The following is an 18750-nucleotide window of genomic DNA, read 5'->3' on the forward strand; positions in this document are numbered from 1 at the left end:
AAAAAAAAAAAAAAAAAAAAGAATATGTTTGATGCATTGAACACTAATGACTAAAGACCAGACAAGTTGTGGAAGGGCATCAAGGGCACTATACACGAAAAAAAACCAAAAGGTTATTGTCTTAGGTATGTAATGCTGCTCTAGCAGAGACCCCACAAGTAGATGGCTTTCATAACCAGAAATTTGTTTTCTTAGTTGAGGCAACAAGTTCAAATTCAGAGTGCCAGCTCTAGGGGAAGACTTTCTCTTTGTCAACTCTGGGAAAAGGCCCTTGACTACTTTCAGCATCTGTAGGCCCAGTGTATTGTGGAGGTCGCCATACATCCTAGCATAAGTCTGCCCCTGAATCTGGGCGCATCACAGTATGGGGACCCCAGGTCCAAAGGATGCACTTCACTCCTGGCTCTTCTTTCTGGTGGAAGTAGTTCCTCCTCCTTCCATGTTCATGTCTCTTCTTTTATTTTATTTTATGTTTTTATTGTGAATTATGTGATAGTTTACATGGGAGAACATTAGCTTTACATCCATCCTATCATATTTGTTTCATTGCCATGGTTACAATCCCCTCCGTGCCTCATCAAATATCCAAAGGGTACATCCTGCAAGCCTGCCCCCCGGTCATCAGCACACAGCCCCTCTCCCTCTCTGGGTCTAGAGTCCTCAGCCGCTCCATCTCTCCATGTCATTGTCTCTGCCTCCATCTCTGGCATCACTGCTTCTCTGGGTACGGTCCTGCTTTCTGCTCTTCTCCCTTGATGGTCCCAGGGACTTCCACTCTTGGACTACAAGGTCATCCACTCCCCTCCTTTTGTTACAAAATGTCTACCTTTACATTTCTCACCCTCACAGTCAGTCCTGATAGCAATTATTCACTATTGTACCACAAGACTCTTATCCCCATCTTCTGTCATCAGCCCAGTCCAGACAGATTAGAAACCACTCAGTGGAGAGTCTACTTCCTGCACACCCTCTGGATCTAGGCTCCCTCTTGAAAGCTTGTAAGTCAGTCACTTCTTGCCTTTGTAGCAACTTCCCTCCCCGCCCCCCCACCCCCCACCCCCAACTTAGCCGATGTCTAAGTTGTCCATCCCTATCTACTCTGTGTACTGAAGGGGGGGTGGGTGGGAATGATCCTCGCTATAAAGATTTGCTCCCTCTTTTGAGCTACTACATCCATAGGTATAGGTCAAGTTCATCAAATTGTATCAGATTACACTCCCCCGCCCCTCTTCTTTCTTCTGCTAGTTGAGTTCTGATCATCCAGCCATTGAAGCCAGGTCAAGTGGGTTCTATTTGCAAGTAAGGGTGTTCTTGTGTATCTCCCCTCACTTCTTATCAGCTGGATGCTTTACTCTCTGCTCTAGTCCTATGTGATCATGTCACTGTTTCTGGGTCCAGGAGTCCCCAGGGCTGGCCATACTGCTGGCCAACCAGGTCTCAACCCAGGTTCACAGGAGTCTATTGAATGTGGTTGGACTTAGTTCACAAATTCATTGCTGTTTTTCCCCCACTTCTCTCCCTTTGTCTCTTTTAATATAAAAAGTGTTGTATGCCACACTCTTGGATGTTGTTGTTATGTGCCGTCGAATCGGTTCTGACCCATAGTGACCCTGAACAGGGTTTCTGAGGCTGTAAATCTTTACGGGTGCAGAAATCCTCATCTTTCTCCTGCAGAGCAGCAGTTCACAGCCCGATTCGTAACCACTACGCTACACACTCTTGGATAGCTCCTATAAATCAGATCAGGGTGGTGGTGGGATTAAAGGTGGTACATCCTACCCTTAATCTTTTTACTGGTTTAGCACATGAAATCACATCATGGGGGATAGCTACATCTCAACTGCCAAACCATAGAGAATCCTGGTCCAACAAAGTTGACACAAAGCCTAAAGTATCATAGACATTAAAAAGATAGGAAAGAGGACTCTAGACTTATGGAAAGAAAAAGGCTATGTACTGACAACCAGGAAGCAGGTTTGCAGAATGTTTAAATGAATGATTATATTCCTGAGTGTTTTTGTGTACATCCCCCCAAAACAAAGTAAAACAAAAAAAAAACAGAGGGCATAGAAACAAATGATGATGCATAGAGGAGATTGTAATCATTGCAATGAAATGATGAGTGTAAAAATGATGTTCTCCCATGCAAACTATCACTCAATTCACAATAAAACCTTAAAAAAAAGTTCATGGGAAAAAAAGATAGGAAAGAAAGAAAAGGCCAAAATGGATGTCAGAAGTGACTCTAAAACTTGCTCTTGAATATAAAGTTATTAAGAAAAATGAAGAAATGATGAAGGAAAATAACTAAACAGAAGATTTCAAAAGGTAACTTGAGAAGACAAAGTAAAGTATTAAATGAATTGTACCAAGACCTGGAGTTAGAGAATCAAAAGAAATTTCTAACTCAGCACTTCTCAAGCTAATAGAATTGAAGAAAAAATCCAAGACTCAAATGAAAATATTGAAGAATTCTATGTGCAAAATATTGAACAATGCAGAAAGCATCAAAGAAGATGGAACGAGTGTAGGGTTACTGTACCAAAACAATAGGTTTATATGCAACCCTTTCAGAAGTTAGCATATGACCAAGAACTAATGATCTTGAAGGAAGATGTCCCAGCTGCACTGAAGGTACTGGGGAAAAAGGTCCCAGGAATTAAGATGGAAATGTTTATGGAATATCAATTGAGATGCTTCAACAGATGAAGAACTGGAAGTGTTCAGTTGTCTATGCTAAGAAATTTGGAAGACAGCTCTCTGCCAACTGACTGAAAGAAATCCACATTTGTGCCCATTCCAAAGACTGGTGATCCAACAGAATGCAGAAAGTATAGAACAATATCATTAATGTCACAGATGCAAGTAAAATTTTGCCTGAGATATTTAAAACTGGTTGTAATGGTACATTGACAGAAAGTTGCCAGTTGAATTCAGAACAGGACAGGGAATGAAGAATATCATTATTAATGTCAGATGGATTTTGGCTAAAAGCAAAGAATACCAGAAAGATGTTTACCTATGTTTTATTTTCATTCAAAGGTATTTGACACTGTGGATCATAAAAGATTATGGTTGTGAAAAAATGAGAATTCCAGAACACTTAACTGTACTCACGGGAAACTTGTACATGGACCAAGAAGCAGTCATTTGAACAGAGTAAGGGGATATAGCTTGGTTCAAAAGCTGGAAAAGTGTGTGTCTGGGTTGTATCCTTTCACCATATTATTCAATCTGTATACCGGGCAAATTATTCGAGAACGTGGATTAATGAAGAAAAACATGGCATCAGGATTGTAGTATGACTTATTAACAACTTGTGATATGCAGATGACACAACCTTGCTTGTTGATCGGGAAGAGGACTAGAAGTACCTTCTGATGAAGATCACAGACTATCTAGTCTTCAATTTAAATTACACACCAACATAAGAAAACAAAAACCACAATGGCAGCAATAGGCAGTATGATAAACAGAGAAGAGATTGAAGTTGTCAAAACTTCATTTTACTTGGATCCACAATCAATGCCCACGGAAGCAGCAGCGAAGAAACCAAAAATGGGTTGCATTGGGTATATCTGCTGCAAAAGATCTGTTTAAAGTGTTAAACAGCAAAGATGTCACTTTGAGGACTAAGGTGCAACTGACTGACGTGAAGATATTTTCAATCAACTCATATGCATGATTAACAAGGAATACCAAAGAAGAATATTGAATATACCATGGACTGCCATAAGCATAAACAAATGAGTCTTGGAAGAAGTATAGCCATAATGCTCCTTAGAAGGTAGGATGGCAACACTTCATCTCAAGTTATTTGAATATGTTATCAGGAGGGACTGACTAGTCCCTGGAGAAGAATATCAAGCTTGGTAAAGTAGAGGGCCATCAAAAAGATGATATGTCACATCAACCTCTGTGTCATTTGGTAGGTTACCACAATAATTTCTTGAGTTTGCTTGATTCATAGACATGCTTAGATTTCATAGGAAAGTTGTAAAAATAGTTACGTTGGCAATTGAAGGGAAAAGAAGAAACTTTAGTACTGTTGGATTTGCTCAATGAAAATTGTATAGGCCAAATTAGACTTTTGTTGATGACATGATGCAAAAATGGGATGGGGATGGCAGCTGACCTCCTCAAACTTTACTAGGGGAAGGAGAATCAAAACCAATAGCATCAGCATCCCCAAACCAATCAGCCTGAGCTGATTCTTATGTCTTATAGGACATGCTTCTGTTCTCCAGCCTTCTTAAAAATTCTGTCACCAACCATTGCTGTAACAATACTCTGTGCTTTATTGTTGAGTTCAACAATTCATTACAGTGGCCACACAGAACAAATAATACTCCCAATTATGGGATGTATTAAGGAAGTTAACAGTTACAATTCAGGATCAGAAATTCTTCAGGATACAGTTCTTTGCTCAGACAGCCCCCTCTCAGTCATGCCCACAGGCCCCTTGGGTAAGTGTTATGGGTTCAAAGGACACTGCACTCCATCACCAAGTCTTGACTCAAAGACACTCAACCCTAACTTCTTCAACTGGCAAACCTAGCTCCCCAGATAAATGTCCAAGAGGCAACCAAATCAACCAGCAAGCCCAAAGGCACTCAGTTTTCTTGTTCTGTGGACCAGGAAGCCCACTGCTTTGTCTTGTGATCCTAGTCACCTGGTTCTGCTACCTTGCTACTGCTGCTTCTCTGACACCTTTTTGCCGCTCTCTGTCACTTCTCTGCTGCTTCTCATCTGTCTCTTGCTTTCTCTACAATCACAGCTCTTTGCCTCATGGATAGACAAGGTTCACTACAGGCATCTTGGGGTCCATAGGACATGCTCCACTGAGATACCTTTTCTGCTTCTGAGATTGCTCACTTTAACTTAGTGGGATGGCAAAACTGACCAAACAAGTTATTCAATCCCCTTAGTGGACCACAACACTTCAGATTTCATAGCATAGTGATTACGAATTGGGCTTCAGACCTTAAGGTCAGCAGTTCAAAACTACCAGTCACTCCATGGGAGAAAGATGAGGCTTTCTGCTCCTATAAAGATTTACAGCCTCGGAAACCCTGTGTAGGGTCACTATGGGTCGGAACCGACTCCACGGCACTTAACAGCAGCAACAACAACCCAGTCATTTGGTTACAAAGACAATGGCCGTTATTGTTATTGTTTAGTGCCATTGACTCATAGCGACCCTGTATAAGGTTTCCAAGGAGCAACTGACCTTGTGGTCCAGTGCTTTGTCCCACAGTGTCACCCCACGGCTCCTAGAAGGGTCTTATCATGTAACTCACCACACTGCACATGATCATCAGAATTTACTTGCAAAACCTTTCTGTATGATATGAGACGCCTTTGAAATGCAGTGAATGCTAAAGGAAAATCCACCTTCAACCCACAGGACATGGTCAGCTCCCCTGTCGCCTCCAAATAGCAAACACTTTCTCTTCTTGCAGAGAATTGTCTGCCTCCCTGAAGATGAAAATCATTGACTTAGAAACTGATTAAACAATCCAAACAGCAACTGATAAATGGATTAACCCTCTATAATGTAATTCTGCAAGCTTTTGTCTTCCGCCTTCCCCAGGTAAGTTTTTCTATTCCTGGAGGCAAAGCAGAGGCAGGGAGGAAGTGAAGGCCAGAGGGAATCATATTAAAGTGGGTGAATCCGTTTATCACTTACTGTCTGGATGGTATTTCTGCTCACATATCTGCTTCCTTTTACAGATTTGTACCCTACAGGACCCTGATTAATGTTAGACCATGAATAATGAAAGATAGCAGCAGACATTTGGGTATGGCGAGGAGGCATATACCCTGGTGGTTAAGACTGATCCCATAAATGGAGAGACTTTTCTTCTTAGGTACACACAGGGATCATAATGATTCCTTTGGGGTATTTTACAAAGAAATGTCCATAATAGGGAAAGAAAACCAGAGAAAAATGGAGGCAATTCTCCCTGTGAAAAGGGGAACCCCCTGTCCACTAGAAATGGAGAAGAATTTACATTTCTTGAGAACATGTGCTGTTTTCACAAGACGTTTGTTTTTAAGATCATGTCTCAAGAGTTTTCTTTGTTTTTGTTTAAGCAGAAAAGATTTTCAGCATGGCGGGTTATGAGTTAGTGTGTTCAGTTACTTGGGAAAGTCTTAAGCTTAAAGATGTGCTGTGCACTCATCATTCAACCCATCTCTGACGTGATGACTTAGCTAAGTGTCTGGTAAACCTGGGTCCAGTTGCGATTCTAGGCACTTGGGGCCTGCAGACTAACTTGTCCTGGGTGCTTTCTATGACCAATGAGTGGGGACGTCGGGGAGGTAAGGCTGAACGACAGTAGACACCTGCATATTTGCCTATATGCCCATCGAAGTCCTCAAGAGCATCTTCAATTTCCTTCATGGAAATGATCATCTATCAGTGCTTCTTTGTTTTCCTTTGCAGGGACAGGAGGAATATCTCCTAAACAAGAGCATCTTTCCCAAGGTCAAGGTCCAGGTACTGACCCTTCCCTCTCCCTCTAGTCACACCACTGTTTATGATGGCCATTTAGTGTTGCTCAGTGCCTAGAGAAGTTCACTTGACTAGTGGACCTTCTGGGTGATTGATTCATCCAGGGACGCAATCAAGAGAGCAGGGATGTTGCTATAAAAACACAGGGCTGGGAAGTACTGAAAGATTCCACTAAGCTCTGGATGACTTGCAAGGCATTAGAACTATTGAACCAAGAAGGATCAAAAAGAAAATCTAGCCCAATTTAACAACTTGTCACAAAACCTCAGGTTCTAAACTTCATATTCTCTCTGAAGCAGATTCTGCCACACTGTGGGAGGAGAGGTGAAGGCAGTAGAAAACGATCTCCACCTAAGATTGGAATTGTTTCCTTAATGTTTCCACAGCCCAGAAAGGACCGGATGGGACAGTCATTCCCAATAACTACTGTGACTTCTGCCTGGGGGGCTCTAACATGAACAAGAAGAGTGGGAGGCCTGAAGAGCTGGTGTCTTGTGCGGACTGTGGACGCTCTGGTGAGTGTGACCCCTTCGTGTGTCCAGAGATCAGCAATTGTTCCATTATATCCTTCTGCCACCTCAGGGAGTGTGAAAGGGCAGAGTAGAGAAGTCGGGGGATGGGGAGTGATTTTGAATGGAGAGGGGTTTGAGGGCATTTTGATATTTTTCTTCTTTGGGTTTTAAGAGCCAAAAGTTATACTGGGGTGAAGAAAGGACAAGGAGAAACTTTTTATTTGTTTCTGGCATTACCATGAGGTGGATATATCTTTTGAGTATTGTTGCAAACAATAGTGAGATAGAATGGAAACAATGGGTACAAAGGCAACATGGTTTCTTGTATTAGATGATGTGAATGCAACAAAAGATGTGTTTGTTCTGTGGGAGTGCCTGGGGGCAAACTGAAAGAATTTGGAAACTGACTATTGAGAGAGCAGCATCCACACCTTGAATTGTGGAAGTCAGAGACCCTCGGGCTCTTGAATAGCTTCATCACCACCATCCCATTGATCACTCATATCATTTTCGCATATGGAACAGAAACAAGAGATCCCTACCAAGGAGGTGATTCTTGAGTCGACTTGGCGTAGTTTCTTCTCTGGTAGCGTAGTGGTTACGAATTGGGCTGCTAACCTCAGGGTCAGCAGTTTGAAACTACCAGCTGTTCTGTGGGAGAAAGATGAGGCTTTCTGCTTCCATAAAGGTTTACAGCCTCGGAAACCCTCTACAGGGTCACTATGAGTCGGAAGCGACTCCACGGCACATAACAAATAACAACAACAATCTGTTATAAGATTATAGTTTTTAAAATGAAATAAAGATTTTGGTCATTCTTAAAATGAGTTCAGATCTTTGAGTTTTGTTCAAGTTTTGTTTTCACTTCCAACCAAACCATTGTTTTTGGTTGATCATGCTTGGTTGGTACTATCTATTTTTCCAACTGTTTTATGTCATAATTTGGCCAAAGTGCCAGGCAGGGAGGAAAGGATTTCAGGTTTATTTATCTCTGCTCTTATCAATTACTGGCTAGAAGGTGAGACACAATTCAGTTGTGTGGTCATTTTCAGCAGTGAGGGTCACTGCCCCTGCCCACCTTTCCCTTCCCAGTCCACAAGAGAAGGACTGCAATGACCAGACTTTGGTTTACTGAAGCGTCTTAGTTCTTCTCTTACTTTATCTGTAAGTGTTAGCCTTCTTAGAATGTTAGGGTCGCTTAGAGCTTGGCTAGAAAATCAGTAATTAGAAAAAAACCTCTGGTTTCTGTCGCATACAACCCTTGACATTTAGCTCTCAAGGATCCTAACTTGTTTGTGCGGTTCTGTCAATTCACTTACTTTCCAGACACGATATGCTGAATTTTTACTTTACTGGTGTTATCTTAGAAGGCAGAGCCTATGTGTTAATGGACTCTGGTTTTCAGATAATTAAAAAGAAAATGAAACAAAGGAAATTCAGTTTTTAGAAAACAATGAGGCAAAAATCTCTGTTGCCAGAATCAAGGTCACTTGGCAGAGTGATAGTCTAAGTAGAATGTTCCAGTTGTAGATTTGGGGCCGGGGGGCGGGGGCGGCAGGGGGCTAGAGAGAGAAGCATCAGAATCCTCATTGCAAATGTCTATATTGACTCCCTTCCCTTTCCTACAAAAATTTGGGTACTTAAATTTGATCCATAGGTGACCAGAAGTGGGCAGTTAACTTTGTCTACCCCAAATCTCTCTCTCCACAGCCTTCACTCAGCTCTCCCTTCGCAGGCTCTGTCTGCTATTTGACCCAGGAGGCCATTTTATAGTAGTCTAGATATTTTTGTTCTATTTTCTGAGGATGAATTTTGGTGGATTATTCAGTCAGGGTCTAGCTCTGATGTCCCTGAAACCGTTGATACCTTGGGAATAAACAGGTGGCATTAGCCCGTGGGATATGTTTGTTAAGGCAGGTGGGTGAATATTTCTGTAGGGCCTCCCTGGGGTCCTTGCAGGGGGCTCAGAAGAGCTACCTCTTCCTTCCCATCTGCCCTAGTACTTCTGTTTCCTGGTAGAAAGTAAAATACCTAAAATTGGCGTTATAAGTGGCATGTAGTTACTTTATTTGGGGGCCCATTTAGAATGTGGAAGAGGTTAAATCTAAATTTTATAGATTTCAGGATGCTGTATTTTATTATTTTTGGTTTTTACCCCTGGCTCTCACTTTCAGAGCACTCTGAGTTCGATTTGACAACTCTTTGAACTAAGTAGCTAAGTAACCAGTCCCTGGACATGTCTAGTGCCAGGTAGCTGGATGTGTGTGTGTGCGTGTGTGTGTGTGCACCTGTGTATGTACATGTATGTGAGTGTAAATCACAAAAACTTTGCCCAGTGGTTTTGAAAAGAGAGACTCTTTTATTCCTTACCATTTATCAGACTTTCCAACCTCTTTTCACTTTGAGTTCAAATGAACTACATGGTGTAAGGGCAGAATTGAAAGGGCATGGAAAGAATGGGATTAAAAGTGGGTAAAAATAAAAATAAAATGGATGGAGGCTTAGCCACTTTGAATGGGTTATCTGACAGTAATACCTTTGAGAAGCAGACTGTCAAAGTGAGGGACAAGCATTGTTCAAAGAAACACCCACAGAAAACACCAAAGAAATACCAACCAGCCTTAAAAACAACCCAGGAAACTCATTGTCTGGGGCAGGGTTGATTGTATGTGTGTGTATGTGTGTGTGTGTGTGTGTGAGTATGGAAGAGCAGAAAGATCATGGTTGAAAATCCTTCACTGTCTCAGAAGCTGTACCGTATGCATTATGATAGAGAATGTGCTTATTCTCGGGGGAGGGGAGAGGCTGTCTTCCCTGGGAATATTTGCTTTGTCCCATTATCCCAAATCCCTGTTACCAGGTGACGGACCTGGCTAATCCCTTTTGGTGTGGACTGGTTTTCTATTTTGCTTTAAGAATGACGTTGTAATAGCATAATATGAATATTAATAATGATGTCTGTTACTTAACCCGTGTGCTGATATATTGATCATACATGTCAGCTCATTTGGGAGGAGAAGGCAGGAAGGAGAAGGAGGCAGCGGCCGCAGCACGCACCACGGAGGACTTATTCGGTTCCACGTCAGAAAGTGACACCTCAACTTTCCACGGCTTTGAGGAGGACGATTTGGAAGAGCCTCGCTCCTGCCGAGGACGCCGCAGTGGCAGGGGTTCACCCACAGCAGATAAAAAGGGCAGTTGCTAAACCCATGGAACAGACTCTGGGCAATTCGCCGCCACCTTCTGACTTTGGTCTTTGTTCTGGTTCTGATATAAATATTTTTTTTAATGAAAGAAAACTTTTAGGTTTTTTCCTTTATCCTTGCTTTTTCCTCTCAACCTCCATGCGTCCCTTCCTCCCTTTCCCTCGTTTGAGTATGTACAACAGAAGCACAAACTACTGAAAGCAAAGCAAAACAAAACGAAATGAAACCAAGAGCAGAATGAGAGTCCTTCCACGAGAGACGGAATCATGATGTACTATTTATCTTCCATAGAAATGGGAAGTTAGCAGATGATCTCTTGTTTTTGGGGGGGTGGGGGTTGGAGAAGGGGATCTTTTTTGACACGGAGCAGAGCTGGTTCCCTGAGTTTTCCTATTTATTGGCAAAATGAAGACAGGAGGAACATTGGGTTTGGAAATAAAGACCCAATACCATTAAAAAATATTATTTATATACTCTAGTTATTGTTATTAGAAACAGACTTTTTTATTTTTCATATTTTTATGAGAGAGGGGAAGTCAAAGAAATTGCAGTAAGAAAGCCTCTGGGGGGAAGGATAGTCTGAAGAAGCAGAGTCAGGATGACACCTCCATGGGAGAGGACAGCAGTTCTGTACCCCACAGAGTTTGGGGCTCCCCACAGCAGGCCCCCTCCCCGCTCCTCCTCCCTGTCCTTTCCATCTTTCTACCCGCTTGTGAGAATGTCAGCAGCTCTAGACAAGTCCAGGCTGTCAGCACCCAGGCCCCTGACCAGCAGGCGCCTCTTCAGCTCCTCCTCTTCCTCCTTCAGCACAGTGGCTCTTTGGTGGTTACTGTTTTTTTCCTCACTGTACTCCTGGTGAAGAGCAAGTTCCAAATGCAGGAATGGAATCTAAGCAGAACGTCATGGACTCAGCAATGACAAAACACCCTGAGACCACGCTCATGGAAGAAAGAATGATACCTCACAGTATATTTCCCCTCCCCTCACCCTCTTTAAAACCATATATAAATACCTGTTGGATTATCAAGTCTCCGTATTGCTTCTATTTTTATAGTGCCCGCCAGGCACTTTGTTTTATGTCTCCAATAGCACCACCTGAAATAAACCAAAGCAACACTTGCTCAAGGCCCCTGGGGTGATGGAGAAGACCCTCTACTTCTTTGGCAGCCCCAAGAACCAGCAGCTGTATGGTCCTATTCAAAAGGTAGGTTTGGCTGGCCTGTCTGTCTTTCAATAAGGGCAAAACCATCATGGTTTTTTTTTTTTTTAAGTTTTTTCTTTGTTTCTCTGGGTTCTGACCCCCTTAGTGTGAGAGTGGCTTTTGGAGGATCTTGTGCCCACCCTCTGCTGCTGTGTGCATGCATTCCTAGATACAAGTGTGGGAACTCAGGCTTGCATGGAACATGGGAGGGGCGCTGTGTGGAGAATCGTGGGCTTCTGGCTTCCGGCTCTGAATTCAACTGCAGGAGAAAATGGCTGGGGAAATGCTTGGCTAACTCTACCTCCCTTGACTAAACCTGGAAGTGGATTCCAGGGAACTGAGACTGGAGTTTCTGCTGGATTCAGGTAGCAATGAGGAGCTGTGGCTTTGGGGCACCGCATGTCTATGGTGGTACTCCCTGCTCTGGGGATGAGCCCAAATTAAAGATGATTAGGCACTAAGGAGCTCTGGTAGCGTAGTAGTTATGAATCGGGCTGCTAACCTCAGGGTCAGCAGTTCGAAACTACCAGCTGTTCTGTGGGAGAAAGATGAGGCTTTCTGCTCCCGTAAAGATTTACAGCCTTGGAAACCCTCTACAGGGTCGCTATGAGTCGGAACTGACTCCACAGCACATAATGACAACAAGCACAGCACTGCACTGTGTTGTTTGGAAGATTTGAACTCCCACAGAGGATGGCCAGCTTCTCTAGCCTCCACGGGAACACAGGTCCAGAGATGTGGATACCACCATTTGGCTTGGGTTGGAAGATCTGGGTGGCTGTCTGGGTAACAGGCTCCTTGTAGGTATCTGGAAAGATCTATTCTAACAAGTCAGCGTTTGTTGCTCCTTGTAAGTTAGACCGCCCATTCTAATAATAATAACAATAATAATAAAACCAACCAAACCAAACCAAAGCAAGGACAAAGCAAAGAAATAGACCCTATGCTTTCCTGGTAGTTTGAGATAAGAAGAACTTTGCTTTTCTTCTGCTTGAGATGTGAAAGTGCTGGGCAGGGAGGGCATTGTGCTCAATTGTGATAGAATGAAAGTGACAACACCATCTCTTTTGGGGATGTTCTGCTCAATCTATATGTGGCTCTGTTCCTGGGAATGATGGCATAAAATTGCAACGTTGTAATGTTCCTGCATGCTCATATGTGCGAATATGCCAATGTAATTGGTTTAGGAGATACAATCTCTCCCTGTCTTTCTCCACCTCTTTACTTTGCCTGTTCCTGTTACTTTGCCTTAGATATTGGATTTATAGCATTACCACTCACTCTCATTGATGAAATGTGAGCTTCCGTGTTAATACAAATATGTTCAACCAGTCTGCACAATCATTTGAAATCTGCCTGGTTGTTTGTGGTTTCTGAAATTCTCAATGACAGCTTGCTTTTTTGAATTGGAGGTTTTTTTGTTTTGTTTTGTATTTAATCCACACAGTTAAAACAAGTTATAAAAGGCCACCTAATTTCAGAGTCTAGTTTAGGGTTCTGAAGGAGAACTAAGAGTGTAGAACGTTTTAAATAAGACAAAGCTCTAGGGAAATATTTATCTGAGGATGGCGATGGCTTGTCTATTTTATTTTTACCCTAGTAAAACTTGATTTTCAATTTCTCTTCTTGGGAATCATAGATGGCTTTGTCTGTCTCAGTTGTAGCAATGAAAGCATAGTAATACCACTTACCATTGTTTGGTTTCCTTGCCTTGCCCTGCAACAGACTCAAAACTTAAATAATTAAAAAAAAAAAAAATAGCTGGAAGAGACTTTAAAGATGATCAAGTTAAAAATTTTCACTTTTCAGTTGAAAAAAATTAACACAGAGAGGTTAAGTTTAAGAAATTAGAATGAACACTACTTTGGAGGCAAACGTCTTAAGTTGGAGGAAGTAAACTTAAGAGGAGATATACAAGGAGAAAGCTGGCTGACTTGGGTTTCTAAACTTGTTGATGGTTGTTGTATTTTAATTACCCTTTCTGGAGATAATGATGGATAATATTTATGTGCCAGGCATTATCTGAGGAATCTCATTCAATCCTCATAACTGCCCTGTGAGACAGGTGCTAGTTTTATTCCCAATTTACAGATGAGGAAACTGAGGTTTGGTATTATGTACAGTTAAGAACTACTGTATAGTCAAGGCCCATAGCTAGCAAGGAATCAGTTTTTATTTCCTGACGTCTTGACTTCAGAGTCTATAGTCTTTACTGTTGTTCTTTTGTAAATTCCTAGTATATGTATAAGGAGCTCTGGTAGCATAGTGGTTACGAATCGGGCTGCAAACTGCAAAGTCAGCAGTTTGAAACTACCACTGTTGGTGAAAGGTGAAGCTTTCTGCTCCTGTAAAGATTTACAGCCTCGGGAACCCTATGCAGGGTTGCTCCGAGTCGGAATCCACGGCACATAACAACAACAAGTATATGTATATATGAAATAGAGAGGTATATAAAAGGCACCAGGTGTGTGCTCTCTCCCTATATATAGCAATACTGTATGTATAGAGTTTCCTAGGAGCAGCTGGTGAATTTGAACCATCAACCTTGTGGTTCAAACCAACCTTGCTGCCCAGAGCTTATCCTACAGCAGCATACCAGGATTCCTATCTATATATGTTGTTGTTGTTGTTATGTGCCATTGAGTCGGTTCCGACCCATAGCGACCCTGTATAGGGTTTCCGAGGGTGTAAATCTTTATGGGAGTAGAAAGCCTCATCTTTCTCCCGCGGAGCAGCTGGTAGTTTCGAACCGCTGACCTTAAGGTTCGCAGCCCGATTCGTAACCACTATATATACATGCTTTTTCTCAGTTCCAACTCAAGAAAGCATTATTTGTAATGTGAATATGAGTTTCAAAAGAAACCTTAACAAGAACCATTCAAATAACTGAAAGGTAAATAATTAGATTCTGAAAAAGAAAATACCTATTAGAAATTTATGTAAAATTTTATAGCGAACTCATTGTCTAGCAGCCATTTCTAGACCTGTTCCTCCTAGACATTAGGGACAAAGACCAATTAGGGGCCTTTTGTATGACCTCGGGGATTTATAGAAGCTATGTGAACAGTCAAGACACCTATCTTTGTATTGCTGAACTTGTTAAATAAGTATCGACTCAACATTTGAAAAGGATCTCTGGTAGTGTAATGGTTATGAATCAGGCTGCAAACCTCACGGTCAGCAGTTCGAAACTACCAGCTGCTCTGCAGGAGAAAGATGAGGCTTTCTGTTCCCGTGAAGATTTACAGCCTCAGAAACCTGTACAGAGTCGCTATGAGTCAGAACCAACTCCATGGCACATAACAACAACATTCAAAAAATCATTTTATTGGGTTTTTGGTGAAAGTTTACATAGCAAGTTAGGTTCTCATGTCACAATTTCCACACAAATTGTTCAGTGACATTAGTTGCATTTATCGCAATGTGTCAACTTTCTCTTTGTGTTCCGTTTGTTCCTTTTCTAGTATTCTAGCTTCCCTGTCCCCTTATTTTCTCATCTTTATCTCTGAGTAATTGTTATCCTTTTGGCCTCAAACTAATGGTTTTTAAACAGAGCACCCATCTTTGGGTTAATATCCTTTATTTTGTGTGCTGCTCTGCTATTTTGCTAAATGGTAATCTCAGAGGATAGGCTGAGTTCTAGGCTTAAAGAGTATCTCAGGGAGCGCGCTGCTCTCTGCTGCTCCCTCTTCCAGTTTGTCTGGCTTTTTTAAAAAATAAGATTTGAGTTCTGCTCCATAGTTTTCTTCCATTCTACCTGGGACCATCTATTGTGACCCCAGTCTGAGTGGTCAGTGGTGGTAGCTGAGCACCTTCTAGTTCTTCTGGCCTCAGGGTGGTTGAGGTGGTGTCTCGTGTAGACTTGTTTCTTCTGTCAACTTTTGGTTACCTTCTTCCTGTTTTGCTCCTGGTAAGCAGACGACCAGGAGTTGTGTCTTATATGGCAGCTTGCAAGCTTTTAAGACCCCAGATGCTACTCACTTCAGTAGGATACGGATTGTGACTTTTGTGAACTATGTTAATGCCAACTGACTGAGTTGTCCCATGAGACTATGGTTGTAAGTCTTCAAACCCAGATGACCAATGTTGGAAGATGTTTGGTTATGCCGTTACTCGGATTTTAAAAGAAAAGGAGGGTAGAGTCATCAAGGAAAAAATGATCACACTAGTGGAGTGTTTTTTCTTAGTTCAATAAAAAATACTTGAGATGTGCCATCTAATTTTCGAAGTCCTAGCTGTGTGGCGCTGTGGGTTAATGCACCAGACTGCAAAGCCATTTGAACTGCAAGGTTGGCAGTTCAAGCTCACCAGCTGATCCCTGGAAACCCTATACAGGATTGCTGTGTGTTGGAACTGACTCGACAGCACTTAACAACAACAACAAGCCCAAAGATAGAGAAACCAAAGATATAGAACTTTCTGAATTTTCTACAGTATCTAAATATTCAGGGGGGGGGTGGCACAGGGCACTGATGATGTGGAGATGACTATTGTCTAATTTTTGTTTTCCTACTTAGAAAAATCAAATCCTTTATTCCTATTACTGAGATGAGATAGGAATTAGATCCTATCATCACTATAATACTGGAAATAAGAAATAGGTACTTAATTTTTTAAAGGTCCTTTAAAGTCAGTAATGCAATTTGCTACTGGTATTTTAGAGAGAAGGATTTAATTTAAAAAATGTGATGTTCACATCTGTAGTATCCTTTTAGGTTACCCAGCTTACTTTGCATCTCTCTGTGCACCTAATGGGCTGCAGCCAGATACTGCTTTTAGATAGCACTTGAGGGAACACAAGATCATTACTCTGGGAGACAACTAACGGCTGTTTGGAGGTTCTCACTTCATGGTGGAATACAATTAATTAATTTTGTCCCAATATGCCTCCTGTTACATCTGATGACTATGATCTTAAAAATGCACTTAAAGTTGGACAGACTCATGCATTAGAACTTTTCCCATGGGGATTTTGTTTAGCCTTTGGATGTGAAGTTATTTGTGTTGTGTGTTTTCTGGGCGAGGCATTTTTCATCTGGGCCTATAGAAATGAAAGTCTAGAGAAATGAAGAATTCTGGAATCTAGACTCCACTCCCTATGTGAGTTTGTTGCCATGGATCTCTGCTGTAGTTTCTCCAACCAAAAGATGAAGATGTTTCTTTTTCCATCATAACATGTAACCAACATTATGCCCTAATGATTCTTAAAAAAAGCTTTGGGATACAGGATTGATGCCATCTACCCCATTCATAGATGAAGAAGCTGAAATTCTCTTAGCTGAGATGAGTAGGTGGTATCTCGGCCATCTAACATTCTCCTTAATCATATGTACTTCCTTATAGATACACTTGAAAGATTTGTTGAGTAAAATCTGTAAAGGTTTCTGAGGTCTTTCATTTAAGATATCACTGGATTAGAAGAGGTACCTGATGATGTACAAAGAAAAAACAACAAACAAAAAAACAAACCTATTCCCACATTAGATTTGTATTGAGGAATAGCAATGAAGGTGTTTGTTCTAAAGCCTCATGAAATTTTTCAAAGAGCTAAGGCTGCGTTCTAAAAGGTCAGGTGGCGTAGTGAGGGGTGGGAAGGAGGTGATGATGCCTGATGACTGAGTCAGCCCTCACACCCTCTTTTGGTCACTGCCTAACACTAAGATATAGACTTATACGATACTGTTATACTTAATAAAAGTAATTTCTGACTACTCAAAGTAACAGTATAGAAAAAAGACTTTTTGCTTGAGTGATTTCTAAACAGTTGGAAATCATAGAAGATCCCTATCAGAACTGAATTGTTAGTTAAAAAGCATTGACAATTAGGCTTTCAAAGTGTTTGAACACTGACTCTCAGCCAATGATTACGACATTTAAAAAATTAATTTAGAAATAATTTCTGACTTAAAAACAACTTACAAAATTGTATAAAGAATTCCCATATACCCTTCACCCACATTCCCAAATGACTAAAGTATGATGATCACAATCTGGAAATTAACATCAGTGTAAAACTATAATCTGTAGACCTTATTTAGGAATTTCCAGTTGTCTCATTAATGTTCTTTCGGGGTCACATGTTATATTTAGTTGTCATGTCCCTTTAAAATCCAGAGTTCTTAGTTTACCTTTGTCTTTCATAACCTTGATACTCTTAGAGAGCACTGATCAGTCATTTCATAAAAAGCCTTGCACTGTAGGCTTGTGTGATGTTTGCTCATGTTCGAAGTCAGACTACGCATTTTTTGGTAGGAATACAATAGAAGTGATATTGTGTTCTCTTTAGTGCATCATGTCAGGCAGTCCATGATTGATTTGTCCCACTACTGGTGACCTAAACATTTGACCTCTTTTAAATGTGCCCTTCCTTTAAACTGAAGGTTTAGATTAGTATTTTTATAGATTTTGTATGAGAATAGTTTTATTCTGATATACCTTTATTTGGTGACTAGAGGCTGAGTAACAAAAATATAATGGTCTGTGAAGGATTGGGTGAAATTAAACACAAGACCAATGAATGTATTGAACAACCCATTTATTGACCAAAGATTTATCTGGGATCTAGATGGGCAGACTCTGTAAGGAACACAAATAGTCAAGAGATGTCATGAGGATAGTATGGAATTATTTTTGCTGTGAACCACAGTGATCAGAGAAGTTTTTGTTGTTTTTTTTTTAAAGGAAGCTGTCCAGTAAAGAGCTTTAGACTGACTATTGTAATTCAGTCTGTAGGCAAGAATATCCATTGTCAGAGAGAATGGAGATGGAAGTGAACAAAAAGCAAAGCTGAGAATCAAAAATGATGACCTGAAAACATGTTTAAGTATTATCCTGTAGCATTTTGTTCATGCTACGAGAGTAGTGGGTTCTCACAACATATTATGATGGCTCTTTCTCATCAAGCAGATGGTGTTTCTTGAGGACAAAGTAGATGTTATTCATGTCTCTTGGACATTGACTGACACCAATGTGCCATACTTATCTGTGGAGATGAACTGAAAGTGGAGCAATATTGCTAAGCTACTTATTGATGGAGTGACTCTTTCTTTCTTTATATAGTGGGAGCTCAGTAAACATTGTTTACAGAGATGTTGGCGAAGTCATTCATATCTGGACACAGCATCTGTAGGTCAAGTTAGAAGGAGGTCCAGGAGGCAGTGACGTGGTGCTGAAGGAAAAATAAAGTGGGGGAGAGTCAGGATTTGAGGGTCAAGTTGAAGACTAAAATTCCTGGGAGGGAACTGCAAGAAAAAGAGGGAGAATACTATAATACATTTCAGTGGCCTGATATATACTATAATACATTTCAGTGGC

General features: G+C 41.2%; 1 protein-coding gene across 1 annotated transcript in view; it reads left to right on the forward strand.

Moving 5' to 3' along the window:
- DPF3 (D4, zinc and double PHD fingers, family 3) overlaps nucleotides 1-18750 on the forward strand; it is a 458124-nt gene that overhangs the window by 374059 nt on the left and 65315 nt on the right. Inside the window, exon 8 of the mRNA XM_006865560.1 lies at nucleotides 6904-7032. Within this exon, the coding sequence (XP_006865622.1) occupies nucleotides 6904-7032 (129 nt within the window). The remainder of the gene's footprint in view (nucleotides 1-6903; nucleotides 7033-18750) is intronic.

Source organism: Chrysochloris asiatica, unplaced genomic scaffold (genome assembly GCF_000296735.1).
Source record: "Chrysochloris asiatica unplaced genomic scaffold, ChrAsi1.0 scaffold00079, whole genome shotgun sequence".
In the NCBI taxonomy this organism is placed as follows: domain Eukaryota; kingdom Metazoa; phylum Chordata; class Mammalia; order Afrosoricida; family Chrysochloridae; genus Chrysochloris; species Chrysochloris asiatica.